Source organism: Vidua chalybeata, chromosome 1 (assembly GCF_026979565.1).
Source record: "Vidua chalybeata isolate OUT-0048 chromosome 1, bVidCha1 merged haplotype, whole genome shotgun sequence".
Taxonomy (NCBI): Eukaryota; Metazoa; Chordata; class Aves; order Passeriformes; family Viduidae; genus Vidua; species Vidua chalybeata.
In genome coordinates, this window is record NC_071530.1 from 95,876,872 (window position 1) to 95,896,728 (window position 19,857).

Here is a 19,857-nt window from a genome sequence, read left to right on the forward strand (position 1 = left end):
ACTGGACCAATATTAACGTGCCATATGACCATAGTGCAGATGAAAAAAAAAATTGTTTCTCATATAATATCATGATAATTCAGATTAAATTTTCTGCTACAAAAAAAAAAAAAAACCCAAAACAAAAAAAAAAAAACCAAAAACAAAACAAAAAAAAAAAAAAAAAACAAAAAAAAAAAAAAAAAAAAACCTGACAAAATTTTATCTGGAGGCAAAGAATAGTGGCTCATGTGTCCAGAACATCAAAAGATTCTTATGTCCAGCACTGGATTTTCACAGGAAATTTAAATATATAAAACAAAACCCTATGGTCAACCTCTTGACAATTATTTAGGATGCAGCACCTCTAATTTAAATTTGTAGTCTAAATCAGAAAAAGAAAAGCCAAAAACCCTGGAATCAGAATTTCAAGTATTTCAGATGCAGCTTTTCTGCACAAATGTTTAAAAGTTTTAGAGAAGGTGAGGTCAAAGTGCTGAACCTTGCAGCTGGGAAGAAAGGTGAGTATTTTTCTGTCATTTTCTTCACAGTGAAGGATCAGTTACTTAAATTTTATCAGATGGTCTTGGAGGCTAGACATATAATCTGTGACAAAATTTTAGGTTTTGTTTTGGGTGGGTTTTTTCTGTTTTGTTTTGTGGGGTTTTTTTGTTTGTTTGTTTGTTTTATTTTGTTTTTAGCTAGATGATTAAACTTGTTGTCTGTCTTCCTTACCAAAGTTTGAACTGATCTTTTAGTTTCCCTGGGTCCTGGCCACAAAATAGCAACTGAATTAGAAATTATAGAGAAATTCAAGTATTGTGGAGAGGGAAGGACAAACAGTCTGTGTCCTTGTCAATCATCTTGGACAAGCTGGAATTTTCTCCACATGTTGTTGTGGCGACACGTATTTCATTACTGCAGTTCAGCTGTGAGGTGAGATAAGCATCACAAACATAAGCAGTGAGGCAGAATTGTATTGTGCAAACATCTGTACATAGATACTTGAGCTAGCCCCAGGCAATGCTGACACCATCATGTGGTACACACAGCCTCCTGTTCCTGATCTCTTGAGCCTTGTAGCTCAAGCTTCTTCAGGCCATGGCGATGATCCTGCTGGAGATTTCTGTCAGGCAGGGAGAGAATCAGTGCTAGTTTAGGACCAGCCATGCTGTGCTGTGGCACACTGCACTCACACCTGCAGACTTCACCTGCTGCATGAGGAGAGAGGCCGACCAAAAATGTGAGACTGTAAAGTTGTAGTAAAAACCAAACTGCCTAAAAGTCTTGTTTCACAGAATCAGAGTGATGAGAGTTGGAAGGGACCTCTGGAGGTCATCTAACCCCACTGCTAAAGCAGGTTTACCTGCAGCACATTGCACAGGATCACATCCAGGAGGGATTTGAATATCTCCAGAGGAGGAGACCTCACCACCTCTCTGTGCAGCCTGTTCTAGTGCTCTGCACAGTGCTTCTTCACATGTAAAGAGCCTTCCTTGTGTATAATTTAAAGTCTGCACAAGATGGAAGTTGTAAATTTGCAAAGCACAAAAAGCACTTCATGGCTTCAAAAGAAAACCTCACATCTTCTTTGTTTTGGCCCTCACGTCTTCTGTGGGTTTATAAGTGGTAATAGTCACAACAACATAGCTGAGGTCTGGCATCCTACACAGTGCAATTATGGTGTAACTGTTGATATTCCTACTCAGCAGAGACTGGAAGAGAATCAATAAGAAAAATGGCACAACATAACCAATAAATATGGCATATAATCTTTTCCTTTTTTTGAGTCAGCGTATAAGGAGCAGGAACAGGAGATGTGCCTTTCATGTATTTCAGCTTGCATTTAAAATGTATTAAATGTAAGTGATTTAGACATTTTATTTCATGTTCTAAGTACAAAGAATCAGGACATTAGTATTTAGTGTTCTTTTAATTAAAATAGCAGTTTACTCTAAGCCCTGGAATTAATTACTTTTTGAACTGCTTCTCTGCTCTGCTAATAATGTTGGACAGTTTTAAAATTGAATAGCTAAACTTGAGGCTATTCAGTTTAGTAGGCTGATGCAGAATACACTGAGAAAGATGAACTGTAATTTAAAAAACTGTCATGTGCAAGAGCATACTATTCATTTAATGATGAAGACCTCTGTCAAAATTTGCATATGCACACTGTGAATGAAAGGCCATTCAGAAGATGGAAACTGAAAGTAATTTTAACATTACTGACTTAATGATACTATATTTTGTCCTAGCTATGACTTTAAAAAGAGATTATTAGTTTTACATCAGATCAGGCCTTGAAAAGAAATGGTTTATTTTTTACAGGAAATGTGTGTTTAAAATGCTGGGTTCAACATATTTTTGATAATTATGAAAAAGTGTTACAGGACTTAAACGACAGGACATGCATTTTGAACTAGAAACAGAAAAGCTTTCACCTGTAACAACTTATTCATGTAAGTAACAGTCAAAGAAGGACTCTGTATTTTTAGTTACCTCCTTGGAAAAATTGCAGCTTCAATGCATACTAATATATTGCTCCAAAGCATAATACAATCATTTTGCCTTATTTAGAATATTTTGATGTCAGTTCCCTGAAAGCAAAACCCGATGTATACAGAATCCTAGATCTGTTAGTATTTGTAATTAATCTATTTTAAGTCTTCAGTGTTATCCATTAGTATTCAAGTATCTCTGTTAGGACTGTGCCTACTTGCATTATACATGCACTCTTTCCATCTTCTACCAACCTTCCCCCTTGTCCCCATCTCAAGATTAAGAAAAGAACAATACAATTAATATCTGAATTATGTGTTAGTCTAGAAAATAGTCTTTTAAAATAAGACTTCACTTGGACTGACAAATGTGTATCCAGCATCTTCAGTGAAATTTTGTTGATTTACAACTGCTGATCAAGCCAGGCTTTTCCTTCTAATTCAGTGCTCCCAACTAACTCTTCCCATTCTGCCTTCATCTCAATCTAGTTCTCAGTCCATCATTTATTAACTTGTAGCTTTGCTGTGTGCACTACATGTATAACTCATGTGCTAGATATAGCAAAGATGCTGACTTGGAAGTTAGAAAATTGCATGCAGATTTCAAATTTCTGTTCCATAAGAGATTATAAATAAATGCTTTTTTTTGAACCAGGACTACAGTAATTAGTAAATTCATAGTGTCTTGCAATAACTAATTTAACTCTGAAATATATGATTTGCCACCATCTCTGCTACTCTCTCACAAGGATGAAATGTTTGGCAAGACAGCAAGATTCATGCACTTCTTTCCATGGCACACAATTATAAATATTCCACTTAAATAATAAATATGACTCACCCTGCCTCCCTAGTTTGAAAAAGAGTATTTATCTTAAATGGTAAATTGAACCCTATTAACAATTCCCTGGAAAATGCATTTAATTACAGCATTCCACTGGAACACTAATGAAATAAGAACTAGTTGAACTTTCCAATTAACCCTTCTAAGATTCCTCACTACTATGTAGGAGAAATGGTGCTGCTTTGTCTTATTAAGGGGTATTTTCTTTTGTCAGTCCTAAAGAGAATATTTCAGGAAAACATCCAAGTTTCTATATAACTGAATTATACTTTCTCTTAAGTACTCTTCTTCATTCTTACAGGTTCATACAGTCCTTATATATGTCACATTGTTTCTCAATACATTTTTCAGGTGGGAGCCCCATTGAATATTTGGGTTTATTTACCTTAAATAGAGTTATAGGAAAAAGAGTGTAGTAAAAGCTGCAATGGAATGGCTCAGAGATAAGTGCAGATGAATCAGATAATAATAAACTAGTAATTTTTGGATAATTTTTTATTGTGTAGTAATCATAGTAGTTTTGTAAGGACCTAATTATCTATTTTAACCTAATTTTAACTTCTGCCATTTCAGGCTTTAATTTTAAATTTTGCAGATTCTCATGGTTTATCTTCCACTGTTTTCTTCAAATTCTTAACCTGTGTTAGATGATTCAGAATACAATCTTGGGAAGATTTGCCATGAGTTTCATGTGCTCTTACAGTTGTTTCTTTGAAAAAAAAAATTATCATTTTTTTCTTGTTCTTTTGTTTATATTTTTGGGGTTTTATTTGATGTTAGTTATTTTAGCTGGAGAGTAATAATCACAAAATTCTTACTAGAAGACTTGGAGAAGTGAAAATTTTTTTGACTCTTCCCGTTCAACAGCTTTCTTCCAGACTCTGCCAATAACAGGTATGGAATTTCTTGAGCTCTTTCAGATAGCAACATGTCTGTGTTTAATTCATAAACTAAATCATCAACATGTGAATGAAAAAACTAAAACAACTAACCAAACAAAACCAAACACCCCCCCCGCCTTCTGAATTGCCCGTGTTCTTGAAATGGTAGAAATAAAGGTTATTGAAAGCCTTAATTTAAGTGACAATTTTGTCTCTGTCTTAAATGTGGAACCTGAGCTAGCACTTTTAGAAATTCCATTTGCTTCAGAAGCGATAGCTGGCAGAACTTTAGTGTTCTTCAAACTTTTTTTGGTAGCAAACCCCTATTAGTAAGAGATTTTTAAGCATGCGACCCAATATTTATTTATTTATTTATAAAATACATACACAGACTACTGTACTAATGCATTGTATTTATAAACCATATACAAAAATAGAAATTAAGAAGGATTAGATAAGGATGAACTAACAAACTTTTTTTTAAAAAAGTGGTTTTGTTTTGTTTTGTTTATTAATTGCTTAAAAAAAATTCTTTTTGCACCCCAACAGGTTGTCTTATATACTGTATTAGTCCACAATTCCTTCCCATTTTTGGAGACCCCAGTTCTAAATAAAGAAAAGTGAGTACAGTAGGCAGTCTTGATAATTCCTGTATCACCACAAAAAATTACTTTTTAATTCATTCCATTTCAGAGTGACACTAATCAAACTGGATAAAAGAAAAAAAGAGAAGAACAAATAAAAGTGTACTGTAGAAGAGAAGTCTTTTATCCTTTGAAATTGTGTGGTGTCATGTAAATCCAAGTTGCACTTATTAAATACAAGATTAATTGTGAAAAACTGCAGTTGAAAAGTGTCAGATTTTTCTTCATTCCTTGTTTAAACTGCTTTCTTCTCATATATAAGGGTTATCCCACCGACCGTTTGCAAAACGGAAATACACTTCAATTTTCAAGAAAACTGTGTCAGAAGAGATGTCCTAAATGTGTAATATTCAGGAACACATTTGTTGTAAGAGTGTAGACTCAAAGTCCTTCTGCACTTACAAGAGACAGTCTGTGAATGACCAGAAAATGGATAAGAGGAAAGATGTTATTTTAAGGGACTAAAAGGTTCCATTATCCTGGTATCACACAGGAAGATATATGTTATGCCTCTCTGTAAGTGTTTCATCACCAAAGAATGGAATATATTTCAGCTTTTCATGTTTCAGCTACTAGCACTGTTGAAAGAAATACTGAATTAGTCCATACTAATATACAATTCAGGGCAAAAGAAGCCTATCTGGAAGGTGAAATGGTTGGTACTGAGTTCTCCGTGCCTGCTCTGTACCTGTATTTATTTAGCACTAGTTATACTCTGCTCCTGTGGGGCTGCATGCCCTTTAGAAGTCAGAAAACAGACTGCTCTAGGAGCACATTTCTCAGCTTAGTTTCATCTATAAGAAAAACAGCTCACACACTCAAAGTCTGCTCCAATTTGCAATCCAAAATGCAGTAAGTGAGGGCAATTGGGAAATTCATTTTAGCACCACATTTTTTATCTGAACTAAACCATGAATGTAGATGTGCTGATCAGCTTGATGATTCATTTCAGTGTTTCCAAATGTCACGCTGTGTATAACTGTTATACTGAGACTGTAGCTTGAATTTGCTACATTCTAGCAAAAAAAAAAAAAAAAAAAAAAAAAAAAAAAAAAAAAAAAAAAAATCATTCACAAAGAGATTGTGGCAAAAAGTGCATCTGTGATTGCACATGACACAGAATCCAAAATGTTTTTAAAGAAGGCATAAAAAAGAGAAATACCAGCCTCATACTTCTTCCTTCCCACCCTCAGAAACATAGATTGCTTTCCATAAATAAGGAAGCCAGTGCCTTCTCCATTTCCTAATTGTGCCATTTCTTCCAGTTAAGGAATATTTTGTTGAAAATGTGGGAGAAACTCGTGGCTATTTTGAATACTTTCAGTCTTTTATCTACACAAAGAAGAATTAATTTATTTAGTTTTTATGGGGTATAGTAAGAACAGTTGTCAATGGCAGAGCTGGGATAAGACAAGACTATCCAAAGTAGCCAAGAAAGGATGGACAAATTCTGGGTAGGTTTTGTTTTGACAAGAAAGAATTTAATTGAGAAAGGTATGGAGGTAAACTACCCAAGGTTCCTCCATGCTGAGAAATTTTTAACTGTGAATAATTTACCATTTTAACAGAGACTGAATAATCTCCTCTGGTTCAAGGAGAAAATAATCGAGATATATTGTCTTATCTTCTTACACACTACAACTGAAAGCAAGCCAAATCAGTCCTGAATATTAAGGACTTTCTTTTTCTCTCTGAAACTGTTCCCCCAATTTACAATCACTAACTGTTTACAGACTCAAAGCATCACAGAATGTTTGAGATGGGAAGGGATTTCTGAAGACTGTCTTGTCCAACCCCCTGCCTAGACAGGGCAATTTACAGCCAGTTGCCCAGGACTTCTGCTTTTGACATACAAACATATATGCTAACCACAGAAGGGGGGGATAGCAAAGCAGAATTTTTATTTTCTTTTCTTGTCATTGAAACACCAGCATAACACAATTCAGTGGTAAAAGGTTTTTTTCTATCTGTTGAAGAAAACTGTCCAGTGCTTCACATAGATCTCAATAGGAGATTGTACACTACTGTTTTGGAAAAACTGTTAACTATTTTTATGCTTGTTTGTCTTTTCTCATTTTGTAATCTCAATTTGGAAATGTTTCACAGTGCTCAAACTGGTCTATAAAAGAGTGATCTCCTTTCTGCCAAACCAACCATCCTCAGGCTGATCAGTGTCTTAGGTTGTCCTAAAGATGTTAGACAACAGGAAGTGCTTCATGTCTTGCTGAATAAAATATTCTGGGTTCAAACATATTGCTCTAAAAATCAATAGAAAAATTCAGCTGTGAATGTGAAATAGAGAGGCCAGCAAAATGCACCATATAAAGAGATTGCCATGTAATGGATGCTTTAAAACTACAAAGAATAACATTGTATGTACTGAATCAAGGAACATAATTGTGTTGGGCTTTCTTGCTTATTTTTAAAAATAAGATTCAGCTGACAACCAATATAGAACTAATAAAAGTACATTTCTAATCTAAAAGTGTAGTTGTCATTCTATATAATAAAATAAGCCAATGTTGTTACTCTAAGAAAAATGCAAAACTTAAAAAAAACCCTTAAACTCATTTAAAAATCAATAGGACTTTTATCAAGTAAATTCAAAGACTTCCTAACGCTACTAAGATGCCATTTGACATATTTTTTATGGTTATTAGGCTTTCCCATTTTTTAAAAACATTTCATGTTTTATTAAATGTCAATCCTTTTCTTCCTTTTTTAATTTACTACCTGGTAGAAATGTAAGGTTCTGGCAATTAGCTAATCAGGGATATAAAAATAAACACTAAGTTTATAAAAATTTAGCTATAGAATTCCAGGGTAATGGAAGATCTGCCCATCTAAGAGCATGAGCTACTAATTTACTAGAAAGAGCATTTACCAAAACTCACATAAACAAAAGGAGACATAAAGCCAAAAAAATATGGTGGTGAATATTTCAGTAGTTGTATGAAATTCAAAATTTCAAACTCTACAGAAGTGCTATCTATTGAGGCAGAAAGCAATTTTGAACAGTCTCTAAATTGCAAACCCTGGGTACTTGCTTATAAACACTTTTGCATAAGCTTTTAGCATTCAGTGATGTAGATCCTGAGATATCTCCTTAAGGTCTCATTGCTAATGAGAACACTCAGTGGCCATTGTGGTCATGCCTCATTTATTTTGTGGATGTCTCCCTCCATAATGATAGTTAGTGATTACATTTTGGCATAAACACACTTGGTATATACCACTTTCTGTTTCTCAATACTATTGCAATGGTGTCCTTAAAATTATGAGTGACAATAAAAGATCTAGGAATTTTAAAACTGAAAACATCCTGTTTCAGTAAAGGAAAAATGTGAAGCTCACTGTTGTATGATGTGACACAGCACATTTCCCAGAACAGCAAAATCAGCTGTTTTATGCCTACTTGTTCTATTACCTTTTTTTTTAAGTAACTATAACTTGAAACTTAGCCATATGGATGTCTGCATCATCCTGCAGAAGAAACATCTGACTGTCTATAAACATTTGTATGACTGTTTTGAGAACTACCCTTTTTCTGTTACTCTACTGTTCCCTAAGATAGACTGCACATCTGTATAGAAGTTTATCCTATGGATAAATCAGGTGTCTTTCAATTACTCTACAAATAAAGTTCTGTAACTCATTGTGGATGAGAATAAGGAAGGTCAGAGAAAGTGCTGAGAGGGTTAGAAAGCAGAGTAGGACAGTTTATTGAGATTAACAGCTGCAAACTTGATGTTACTAATGGCAAGATGGATTACACAAAACACGTGAATGCTTTCACAAAGTCTTATATCTTCTATATTCCTTATTATAAAGAGGTTACTCACAGGCCTGTAGCAAAACCCTGTGCCCTTCTCACCCTGCAGGACTTTTAAGTGCTCAGTCACTTAAAGTCACTGGGCTAACGACTGGCTGGTTGAATGGATGAATCCTGCTAGCCAAGATCACCCTAATATGCACACTGTTATTGCTGACTGCCTGCAATCATTAGCATTGACAGCAGATACAGTCTTCATTTCAGAGTATGGGGCAGACCATCCACTGGCTGAAAAAAAAAACCCTGAGGCTTTTTATTAAAACACAGCTTTTTACTGGGAAAAACAAACAAACAAACAAATAAATAAATAAACAAATAAATACATTAATAAATATCCAGGCTTCCTCATCATTCACCTTCCAGAATAGCTGCTGGGCTGCTCAGTGCTGTCCCAAAGGCAACAAGGGTACCCATGTCATTAAAAGGTGCCCTGAAGACAACGGGCCTCCCGTCTACGCTGACACTGTCCCCAGCCCGCCGGCAGACCCCGGCGTGTGGGACAGACCCGTCCGGCCCCAGCGGGCAGCCCGGCTCCGCTAGCGCGCACTGCCGCTCCGCGCCCGGCCGCGGAGCCGCCGGCGCACAGCCGTCGGTGCCGTCCGACCTGCGCTCATCCCCGCCCGTGCTTTTTTGCACCCGCGCAAAGCAGGATGCCGGGCTGCATTTCATTTTTAATTGACTTACAGCCTCCTTCCCAACGCCCCCTCCTCTCCCTGCCCCAGCTGCGCTTCCAGACACACTTTTCCTGTTGCAAGCGGCGTGAGCATCAGGTGCGGGCAAGGAGGAGCGGCGCCGACCCCACCTCCGAGATGCTGCTGCGGCGTGGGGAGCCCGGGGTAGGGACTGCGGGTATCCCGGGTCCCCTGGCTCTGCCCCGATCCCCGCGGGGGTCGGCAGCTTTCCCGCGCCGGCTGTTCCCCAGCCTGGTCGCCGCAGCAGCAGTGCAGAGGAACCGGGGGATCCCATCCTGTTCCCCCTGCACTTCTGTGACACAAATCTTCCCTTCCCTCGTCCCTCCCCGCCGCCCCAGCCGTGCGCTTCCCTCCGTGTCCTTTCTTGCCGCCCTCACCTCGCCCGGGCCGGGAGTGCCGGAGCCGCGGCGCTGCGGGAGTCAGGGGTGCCGGCTGCCGCGGCTCTGCAGGGCCGGCTCCCGAGGCCAAGAGGGGACACAGCCCTTTTTCTTCATCCGTTCCTCCTCTCCTCTTGTTTTCCTTTGAGACCATTTCAGGCTCCCTCAATATTCTTATTATTAATAGATTTTCTCTGCTGTATTCTCCCCCCTCTCCCTTCCCGCTCTGACCACTAGCCCTCCGCAATCTCGTCAAAGGGATGGGTGTTTGGGGTGGGTTGTAGCTGGGGAGGAAGATAAGTCCTAGACGCTGGGAGAGGGCGGAAGAGAAAGGGAGAGATTTTGCAGTCGTCTCTGGGCTGATTGGAAGAGGTAATCATTATAGCTGTGGTCGGAGGATTAGCGGATAAACTTTTATTGCTCCCTTTTGTGAGTGTGTGTGCGTGTCTTTGTGCGTGCGTGGGTGTGGGTGTGTAGAGGAAGAAGTCGCCTCTCAAGGGGGAAAATCTTTTCAATTTCCCTTTGGCAGGTGCAGGTCAAGGAGGAACTCATGAGCATTTTGGCTGATCCATGAACTGATTAGGAGAGGGAAGCGATCCCTCTCCTCTTGCCCTTCCTTTCCCAGTTTTGAAATCATTCCTTCCCTACCACCGCCGCCCTCCCGTCCTTCCCCCTCCTCTTCCCCTTCCCCTTCTCCTCTACTGAATGAATGGAAGAGTCTCCACGGTTTTCTTCTGCTTCTCGCCCTGGACTGGAGAAGTGAGGGGGGCATCTGTCTATCCTCATCCATCTCTTTCTCGCTCCATCCATTCTCAAGGGATTTCAGACCGTGCAATGTGTTTTCAGCCTCTTGCCGCTGCTACCGCTTGATACTATGTTATGCGCAGGGAGAGGGTTTTGCAAAAATGGATTTATTCGATTTTAAAGGATTTCTTCTCTAATAAGGTTCTCATTGCACACAAATATGACTAAATCCCCTATTTGGTAAATCTTTCTCTACCCCACCCCTCCTCTTTGGGTTCCCTCCCGCCCGCCCCCACCCCTTCAGCGGAGCAAGCACAGGGAGCTGATGACGGACCCATTAATCCCTTCTTCAATGCATCAAAAGAAGCCGAAGGGCTGGAAGTCGCTGGGCTCGGAGTCCTGCAGGAAATGCTTCGATCTGCTTTTGGTTCTGTATGAAACTGGTGACTAGGGGCTCGGCTCGCTCCGCCGCCGCCGCCCGCCGGCACCTGGATGCGCGGGCCGCCGCCGCCGCCTTGCCCGCCGCCGCCGCGATGCACCGCTCGTGGCGGTGCTGGTGATCGCTCGGGTGTGATGGGATTGAGCCGGCGGTGATCATTTGAAGGCGGTGAGGGAGAGCGAGGGAGAGGAAAAGCTGCTCAGCTCTTCTGTGTGTGTGTGGGCTTCGGGCTTTTTTTTTTTTTTTCCTTTTTTTTTCTTCTTTTTCTTCTTTTCCTACTTCCATCCTCTCCCCGCCACTGGAAGTCCTCCCGTATCTAAATGGAATTAGTGGAGACCGAAGCCCCTTGTGTAAGGATCAGACATGACCCATGGGCGCAGCTTCTTTCACAGTGAGTATCAATCTCCCCCTTCCCACCCCCTACCCCCGACCGAGCTCCGCCGCCGCGCACGGGCTCCTGCCCTCCGCTGCCTCCACACCTGGCGGAACGGGACGCCCAGGCTCCCTCGGCGAGGGGGCGAACTCCCCCCACGCACACACCGCATCCTCTCCCCCACCACGCTGCGGTGCACCGGAGGGGAGCCGGTGTCTGCCAGCGCCGTGGGGCGGGCGGTGGGGCACGCTGCCGGGGGCTGGAGGCTTTCACCTGGGCGCGACGCGTCTGGTGGCTTTTGCCGTGCCGGCAGAGAGCGGAGGGAACTGCCCCCGCCGTCCGCGGCGCCGTGGGGCCCCGGCCGTGGCTGGAATCGGCCGGCGAGGGTGAGGGGGCGCGGGGCAGCGCCGGGAGCCGCGGCGGGGGCGGGGGCGGCCACACCGGGCACGGATCCCGGAGAGCTGCGGAGCGGGGGCGGCGCTTTCGGCTGAAATCCACCAGGATTAGCAAGGAGGCACCGAAATATATCACCTACTCTTCCAAAACCCTAGGGGCCTCAAGATGCGAGGTGGGACTCCCTCTCCCGCCTCTGTTTTGCAGAGGGTCCACTGTTCTGAAGGGGCTTGACTGGCCCCAGTTCCTCCCAGCACTTCTCTGCGCGCCCACACCTGTACAATAGCGCTATGACCAGGTATTGCTTGTCCAACAACTCTTCGCCAGACTAAGCCACGTCTGTGCCAAATCACAGCCTCCTAAAAGCCTGGCCAAGAGATAAATCACTTAATGTACAGCTTGTAATGAAAAAAATGCACAGATCCAGAAAAGGTGGAAAGATGCATAATCAGAGTGGCACTAGAAAGCACGATTATAATTACACCCATGATTAGGAGGGAAAGGGGGAGGAGGAAGACAGTGAGAATGCAACAAGAAATTTTATGGAAACTTCTTTAAAATAATACCCAAACCGAGATAATGACAATATTGTTGCTATGCTGCCAACACTTCCCAAGTGACAGTTTTCAATGAGTGAAGATTCCATGGTTGGTGTCTTTGGGGTCTTGTTTTTTTACCCCCTCTCTGAAAAGCACTGTTATTTTTCTGTGGCTTGAGAAAGAAAAATGCGTGAGAAATTCAAACCTGAAATTGAGGTATCGTGGGTGCGTTTGTGCAGAGGGATCATAGAATAAAATGGTCTGCCTTGTCTACTTAAATAATATGTATTTGTGTTGGCTTTTCCCAAGAAGACCACAATTTTAATTACTTTTTGGCAACTTGAATATTTTGGTGCTGCTGTTAATAACACTAAAACAAGAGCCTTTTTCTTTTCTTTTCTGTTCTTTTTTAAAGCATGGGAGAAGTGTTTCACTTTATCTATCCAAATGTTAGATATTATACATCTAGAATAAAACCAAAACTCCCAAACACTTAGTTTCTTAGTGTCTGCTTGTCTATTAGACTTTATTATCAAGATTATTTTGACAGCTTATTCGTGGCAAATACTGATATGACATTTAAGTAAAGCTCTATGCTTTAGGAAAACAGCTCTGTAGTTTGGAAATCTCTTTTCTAGCAGTTGCAGCTGGAACTGAAAAGCCCCTTCTGGGCTTTTGTCTTCTTGGTAATAATATATCTGTGACTTGGACCAACTCTCTTTACTTCTCTGAACTTCACTTTTTTCTGTGCAGAAAAAGAGAGAAGACCTAATAGATAAAGATGCTTGAAATGAACATGTAAGAATCAGATATGCATTGTTATTAATTGCCTAAAAGAAACACTTCTCACATGGAGTTTGTTCAGTTATCCTATTCTAGCTTCCACAAATTTATGGGCAGAAGGAACACTGGCAGCTGATTCCATATTTGAACACCAATCCACTTTACACTGCTGAGAAATTAGGTGTAGGCTGGTGAAGATTACAAGCACAGATGCATTATGATCATTGCATGAAACACAGCTAAAGTAAATGAGAAACTCAGTAAAGGGGTGATTCCTGCCTTGCCTTTGGATTTTGACAGTGTTGGCAGGCAGAGTCCCAGCTAACATGTATTTCCAGAATTCATCCCTGAGGAGCATAAGGGCATGAATGGCTAGGTAGCATTCAGATCCGAGCAGAAGGTGTAGTATTCTCACTGAATGCCCATGACACACAAGAGTTTTAACTATGATTGCTGCCAACATCTGTCTCTAGGGGCTGTGACCCTGACCAAGAAATAGTGAATTTGCTACCAAGCCTTCATTTTCCCAGAATTTCAATCTTATCCTGCTTAATAGGGCAGCCATCATCCATGCCTCAAACCCTCTGTCACATGGGAAAGGTCAAAGACATAGAAATAGGGATCTCAGTGCCATCAGAATACTGGAAATATGGAGACTGGCTTCCTTTGGAGTGAAAATTACACATAAATTGTGATAAAAAAGGTGAAAATGTTGAAAGCACCATCTTGAAAAGGATCAGAGTTACTAGGCCATGGTGTCTTTTGGTGTCTCTTAGGGAAAATAAGAAGAACGTATGCCATTCAATTACTTTTATTAATTGATCAGTTCCTCATCATAGTCATCAACAAAATGGTAGCTGACTGATCCAAAATGCTCTGAATAAGCAGGCAACTTCATTTCCACCTTAAGGTCAGTGCAGCCTGGGCACTGTGTTTGGGCCTAATGCCAAACTAGCCGAGGCAAAGCCCTAAGCACTCCAAGAACTGATGGATCTGTTCTCTTCTGCACTTGCAATTCTACTTTCTCTGATAGCCAAAGAAGATATGAATGATGACAAGAAAATCAGTGTGTGATTTCTTCATCAGGTAGCTAGCTAGTCACTTTGATCTTCCAAATTAGTCTCATTAGGACTGTACTAAGGGTTTGCCTCTTAGCCTTTTCTAGTCAAACTGTTATATTTGGAAATTCCCAGAAACGCAGTCATTTTCTCCAGGTCAAAGTCCATTTCAGAAAGGTTGCATTTGTTTCCAAGAGGCATAGTTGTCCTATCACAGTTGGAGACAGCAGATACCTGTTTGCAAAGTGGGCTGCAGATTCACTGCAGCAAAAAAAGCAGCACCCTCTCGACAAGTCAAACTAGATTAATGAGATTGTTAAGCACACACAATAATTTACTTCACTAGAGATTTGCAAATGCTTTGATGGATGTGAAGAATCCAACCTCTCACTTCTTTCCTACTCCCAGTACTAATTTTCAAATTTTCTTATGCCATAGTGAGAGACATTAGTACATACAGTGGCACTGAAATTTAGTCTCCCTCTGTTAAAAGCAGCCACTTTTCTATCACTGACATGAACTATGATTATATAAATAGGTATTGGTAAAAATGTTTTTCTCTAATGTTAAAGAAAAAGAAAAAAAAAAGGATTAGAACATCAGTGTCTGTGGATTTTGTTTTAAACCCAAAAGATTTCCTCTTTATTTGCATACATTTGCAAAGATAAGTACTTACAAGAAAAAGCCATGAAGAAACTTGCTTATACAATATGTGCAATTAGAAGATGCAAGTAAAAATTAAACTTTTTCTTTACAGCAATGCTATTTCATTTGTATTCTTGTGGCATATATGAATATAAGTAATTTGGTTGCAGAAACTATCACTCTGTGATATTTAATGCATATTTCTCTTTCAGTTGTAGCAAGTCTAATCATCCTACATTTGTCTGGGGCAACCAAAAAAGGAACAGGTATGTAAACTTCAAACATTTTTGTCAGACAATTTATTAGAGACCAAAATATGGATTTAAGTTTTTTGTTTAGTTTTTGAAATTTTTAGTAGTTCATTTACTTCCAGTGTCTGCCCTTTGTCCATTTGTTTGGAGTATTCACATGCCTGTATACACACAAAAGATCCAGGGGTGCTCATCAGGCTCAGTCTGACTCTAACTAAAGATCACCGCTTTCAAATTGGGAAGTCCAGTTTGGGCACTCAGCTACCTACACTTAAAACCTTTTTTCTTGCTGAAGTATAATTAAAATCCTGAAATTTGGTATCATGGGTACATTTGTGCAGGGGGAGTAGAGAAAGAGAGTCTTGAAAGCCTTGAATGCTCAGTGTGAGGAGAGCCTAGCAGGGAATGCTGCAAAGCACATTGAGTGTCCGAATCTGTGTCTGAATGCACAGTCCCTGCAGGCTGGAATTCATTGTAGGAAACTGGGCTCCATGTCATTCTCTGCCTGGATACTGACCAGGGTGAAAAGGAAATGCTTGCGGAGTATAAGTCAGATCTCAGGTGGTTAATATCTTCCTTGGATACTGCTTGTTTTCATCCGTTGATCCTAAGAGGAAGCCTCAAACACCTTTACTCTTTACTTTAAGCACCAGGGGGTTAAGTTACATGGGACAGCTCTTTGATTATTAAATACCTCATTCAGAGCAACACCAGTCTAGAACCTACAATCCTTCCTTTTAATAGCAGCCTAGATATATTTCCTTCTGAATAATCCATCTCATTTTAGCCTACTTGTCAAAGCAAGATGCTTAGGAAGGTATCCCTGATTTTCTTAAGCTTGAGCTGGCCCAAACCTTTGACTCCAGTCTCTCTGCCAGAGAACAGAAAGAAATGCAAGAGATTCAGGGCTAGGAAGGAAGCAGACAAGAAGGTCTGACTCTGCTCTCTGAGGATTCACTTAGGAAAAGGAAAGTTCTGGGCTGTGATTCCTGGCCTCAGAGCTATTTATTAATTTTACAGCAAACAGTGAGATAAAAATAATCTATGAACCAGATTGCAGGAATTCCCCTGTCTACCTCTGCCCAGTGAATATAGACTAAATATGACAAAGATTTAAAACAACTTCTATATATGATAATAATTCTCTGGGTTATATCCTTGATTTTGTGACTGATATATTCCTGTATTATGTCATGAAGCATGCTGATAGAGCACATGCTTGAGCTTTTTGAGATGTGTGAGTGGGAAATTCATGCCTTCCAATTCTCAATCATGTGCTTTCCTTAGAAGGTTATTATTTTAAAAGCAATGCAAATTTATTTTACCCCTGTCCTCTGCTTTGAAAAACATATTTTGAGTAAGAATTACCTGTTTGTACCCCTAAAAAACAGCCTTCTTTCCCCCTAGATCAATTATCACACTCAGTCTCAACAGATAAAAGTTTGAGGCTGCTGACAGAAAAGGGGCTGTTGTATTTATCCTGTTAGAGAGTTCTAGGTGTCACATGGACATAATAATTTTTGGGATAATTATATAATGCTTAATGTCATCATTTCACAGAAAAGCAAACTGTGTCCGAAGGACAGAGACCAGTGCAGTGTGGAACTTGGACAAAATATGCAGAAGGAGGCATCTTCACTTCTCCAAATTACCCCAACAAGTATCCTCCGGACAGAGAGTGTGTCTACATTATAGAAGGTGACCAAAAGAAGAATCTTTATATTTTACCATCAACTGTATTAAAAAGAATAGGTTTTATTATATGTGAAGAGTAGGTAAAGTCATGGTAATAAATCTTTTCAAGACAAACGATTTAGAGAACCTCTTGATTTCTTTTTTGATATAACTCATAAATTAGTTAAGGTGGTAAGTGTGTAAGACTCAGTAATAAACAGTACAATTTATTTCAGGATACTTAGAAAATGAATAGAGCCTAAAATGTAATGTGACATAAGAAAGGATATTTTGAAATGAGTAGTAAAAGTGAACATAGGAAACGACAATGCTTTTGACTTTCATGCAGACATTTTAAACTTACTGTAACTGAACCAAGGATGACAAGCTTAGCTAGGCAAAATACAGTAAAAGAAGTCATACAGAAAATATCCATATAGTGATTGTTAAAATTATTTTCCATCCACTTGTTCATAAGAAATGAACATGAAATAAACCCAACCTACAAAATAGAACTAGAAGAGAATAAATACTAGAACAAAGCATCTCTAAAATTTACTTTTTAAAGAGTATACAATTGCAGGCATGGAAGTGATGTAGGAAAGGCTAAAGGTGTAATACAAACAAACTTTGTGTTTTTTTTCCATTAGTCTTAGTACAATGGATGTTGGAGAGATTGTTGTAATAATGGATCTGTGGAAAGTAATAGAGGTTAGATCCTCACAGAGCTCAGAAAAGATGAATCAGGTACTGTACAGTAAATCCCTGGAATCAAAAAACTTCTTTCATGAGTTGTGAATACATGTAAAATAAAACAGTGATGGTCTTCTTTCCATGCTTCATTTAGAGAATTATTAATTAATTAATAATGGAGCAAGGAATTACAGAAATAATTATTTTATGAAAGATGCAGGTAGTACCAAGATATATTTCCAAAGATATATAGCTGATTTAAATTGAATGAACTGTTCTAGACCCACACACACTATGTACTTTTAGAAAGTCAAAAGTCACAATAAAATGACTGAATTCCACTTTGGTCCTAGATAACTTGAATGAAGTCAGAAGAGGTGATTATAAATAATGTAGCCAAACAAACTCTTAAAATAAAATTTATGCTAGTCTGTATATGTATGAAATTTAAGCAGAAATATGGTAAATATTTAAATTCCAGCATAGTTTAATAGTTGGTTTAAAATAATCATATTTTTGAAGAAGATAAATGTATAGGTTCAAAATGTACAACTTAGCATTATTTTTTTCTAGTTACACTTATGTTGCTAGATCCGGGTCTTTTTGCATATATTGATCAAATTATCTAACACTCCTGTGAGACTGGGAAGAAGCAAGCCTGTTTTATCTTCAAAGATCTGAAACACAGGATGTTTTATCATTAAAGGGAAATGGTGTAGAAAATAACGCACCATTTTTGTAAAATTTAGTCCCACATCTCAGGTCATGAGATGTTCTTCCTCACAGTAAGAAGGTGCTTGAAAGTCCAATATGGTAAAGACTTTTGTCTTTATTATAGTAATTAAGTGCTTACAAAAATGTAGTTAATATGCTGAGAGATTGCAAAATACACTGTTGACATAATGTGATTTAAAATATCTAAAAATGGAAATGCCAAAGAACAATTTAAGAGGGAAAGATTTAATCAACCAACCTCTATGACGAAGATGAAATTCCACATTGACAAGTTTAGAGTAATGTATAAGGAAAAGAGTAAACTCAACAGACATCTTGTTATAATTTATTGGAAAATTCAGTCTTATAAAATCCAGTTGAACACAAGTTTTTCATGGCATGGGTATTTTCTTCTTCCCGTCCAGCCTAATAACAGTTTGGATTGCAGCTGGTTATTTTAAAACCCACAATGAACCATAGGCATTGCACAACATTTTCAGCTCTGATCTCCCCATGTCTATTTTTGTCTTCTAAAAAATCAGAAATGGTCTTGTCTGTCTGGAAAATGTCACAAAAATAAGCAGAGGTATAGGAAGATATCTGAGCAATAATATTTTAAAATCTGGCAGATTTACAAAAAAAAGGCAAAAGAACTACTGAAGGTCAACAAAAACTTTTTTTAATTTGAATAAATTATTTGTCCATATTTTTTTCTGCAACATATAAAAGGACAGAAAATTATAAAGAAGTATCAACTTTTCCCCACTTCTTTTATATTCTGTGAAACTCATTGTCTTAAGGCACTGATATTAAAGGATTTAAAAAAAAATACTGACAACAATGTCTTTGATATCAGATAACAATCTACAGAAATGGTGGATAATCATGACTAATGGAGAAAATAAATATTTTAGAGTAAGACAGAACCATTTATTTATGCATTTTATTTCTATATTTAGTATTGAAATTTCTATATGCTTGAACAGCTTCTGAATCTTGTTGAATGCCAAGCACCAAACTAGAGGAACTGTTGATGTGGTCTATAATATCATCCCCCATCACTATCTCCCCGTTGTGTGTCTCAGGAGTTCAGCCTACCAGGACTGTAGATAACATACTGAAAGCTACATGATATGAGAATAAATGCATATATGAATCTCTAGGTTCCTTCCTGGCCACTTGCATTCATTCCTTCATTTATTTGCTATCAAACATAGTCTTAGGGCAAATTCAAACCCAATTCCTAGTGACTTTAGTAGTCTTTACTGAGGACTCCAGCTTGTAGTGTGTTGTAAACAGTTGAATTTCATCTCAATATTTTTTCCTTTCCATTGTAGCTCAACTTACATGTATGCAATCCTTTTATCATGTCAAAATTATTTTGGTGATGTAAAGGAGCTAGTAAAGGTTGCCATGATCATAGACTGTGAATTTCTGAAAGAAAAGGAGATTCCTGACGGCAGAGGCTTCTATCCTAGCAGTCAAAGACATAAAGACATAAGCAAATCAAACAGTTGGAAGTTTCTTAGATTATTCTGATTTTTCTCTTTTTTTTTTTTTTTTTTTTTTTTTTTTTTTTTTTTTTTTTTTTTTTAATTCTGATTTAGTAGTAACGATAATGAACTCTTGGGACAACTAGGAATTTTAAAGTCCAGGTCGAATGCCTTTCTAAAAGAAATCCTTTAAGTCATCTAGAAATCACGGCCTCTGTACAAAAATTGTTATTCTACAGAGAAGTGTCACATGTGAGGCTTGGAGGAGGGGGATACAGCTCCCCAAGGAGCTTCTGATGAATCCCATCTGC

At 38.9% G+C, this 19,857-nt stretch overlaps 1 protein-coding gene across 2 annotated transcripts in view; it reads left to right on the top strand.

Moving 5' to 3' along the window:
• Positions 1-10,849: 10,849 nt before the first annotated feature.
• The window catches only part of NETO1 (neuropilin and tolloid like 1), a 63,246-nt gene continuing 54,238 nt past the window's right edge, over positions 10,850-19,857 (top strand). Inside the window, exons 1-3 of one of the 2 annotated variants that reach the window (XM_053946200.1) lie at positions 10,850-11,321; positions 14,934-14,987; positions 16,533-16,670. In XM_053946200.1, coding sequence (XP_053802175.1) covers positions 11,294-11,321; positions 14,934-14,987; positions 16,533-16,670 — 220 coding nt within the window. In that variant the 5' untranslated portion in view covers positions 10,850-11,293. The remainder of the gene's footprint in view (positions 11,322-14,933; positions 14,988-16,532; positions 16,671-19,857) is intronic. The other variant, XM_053946191.1, reaches the window with a different exon arrangement.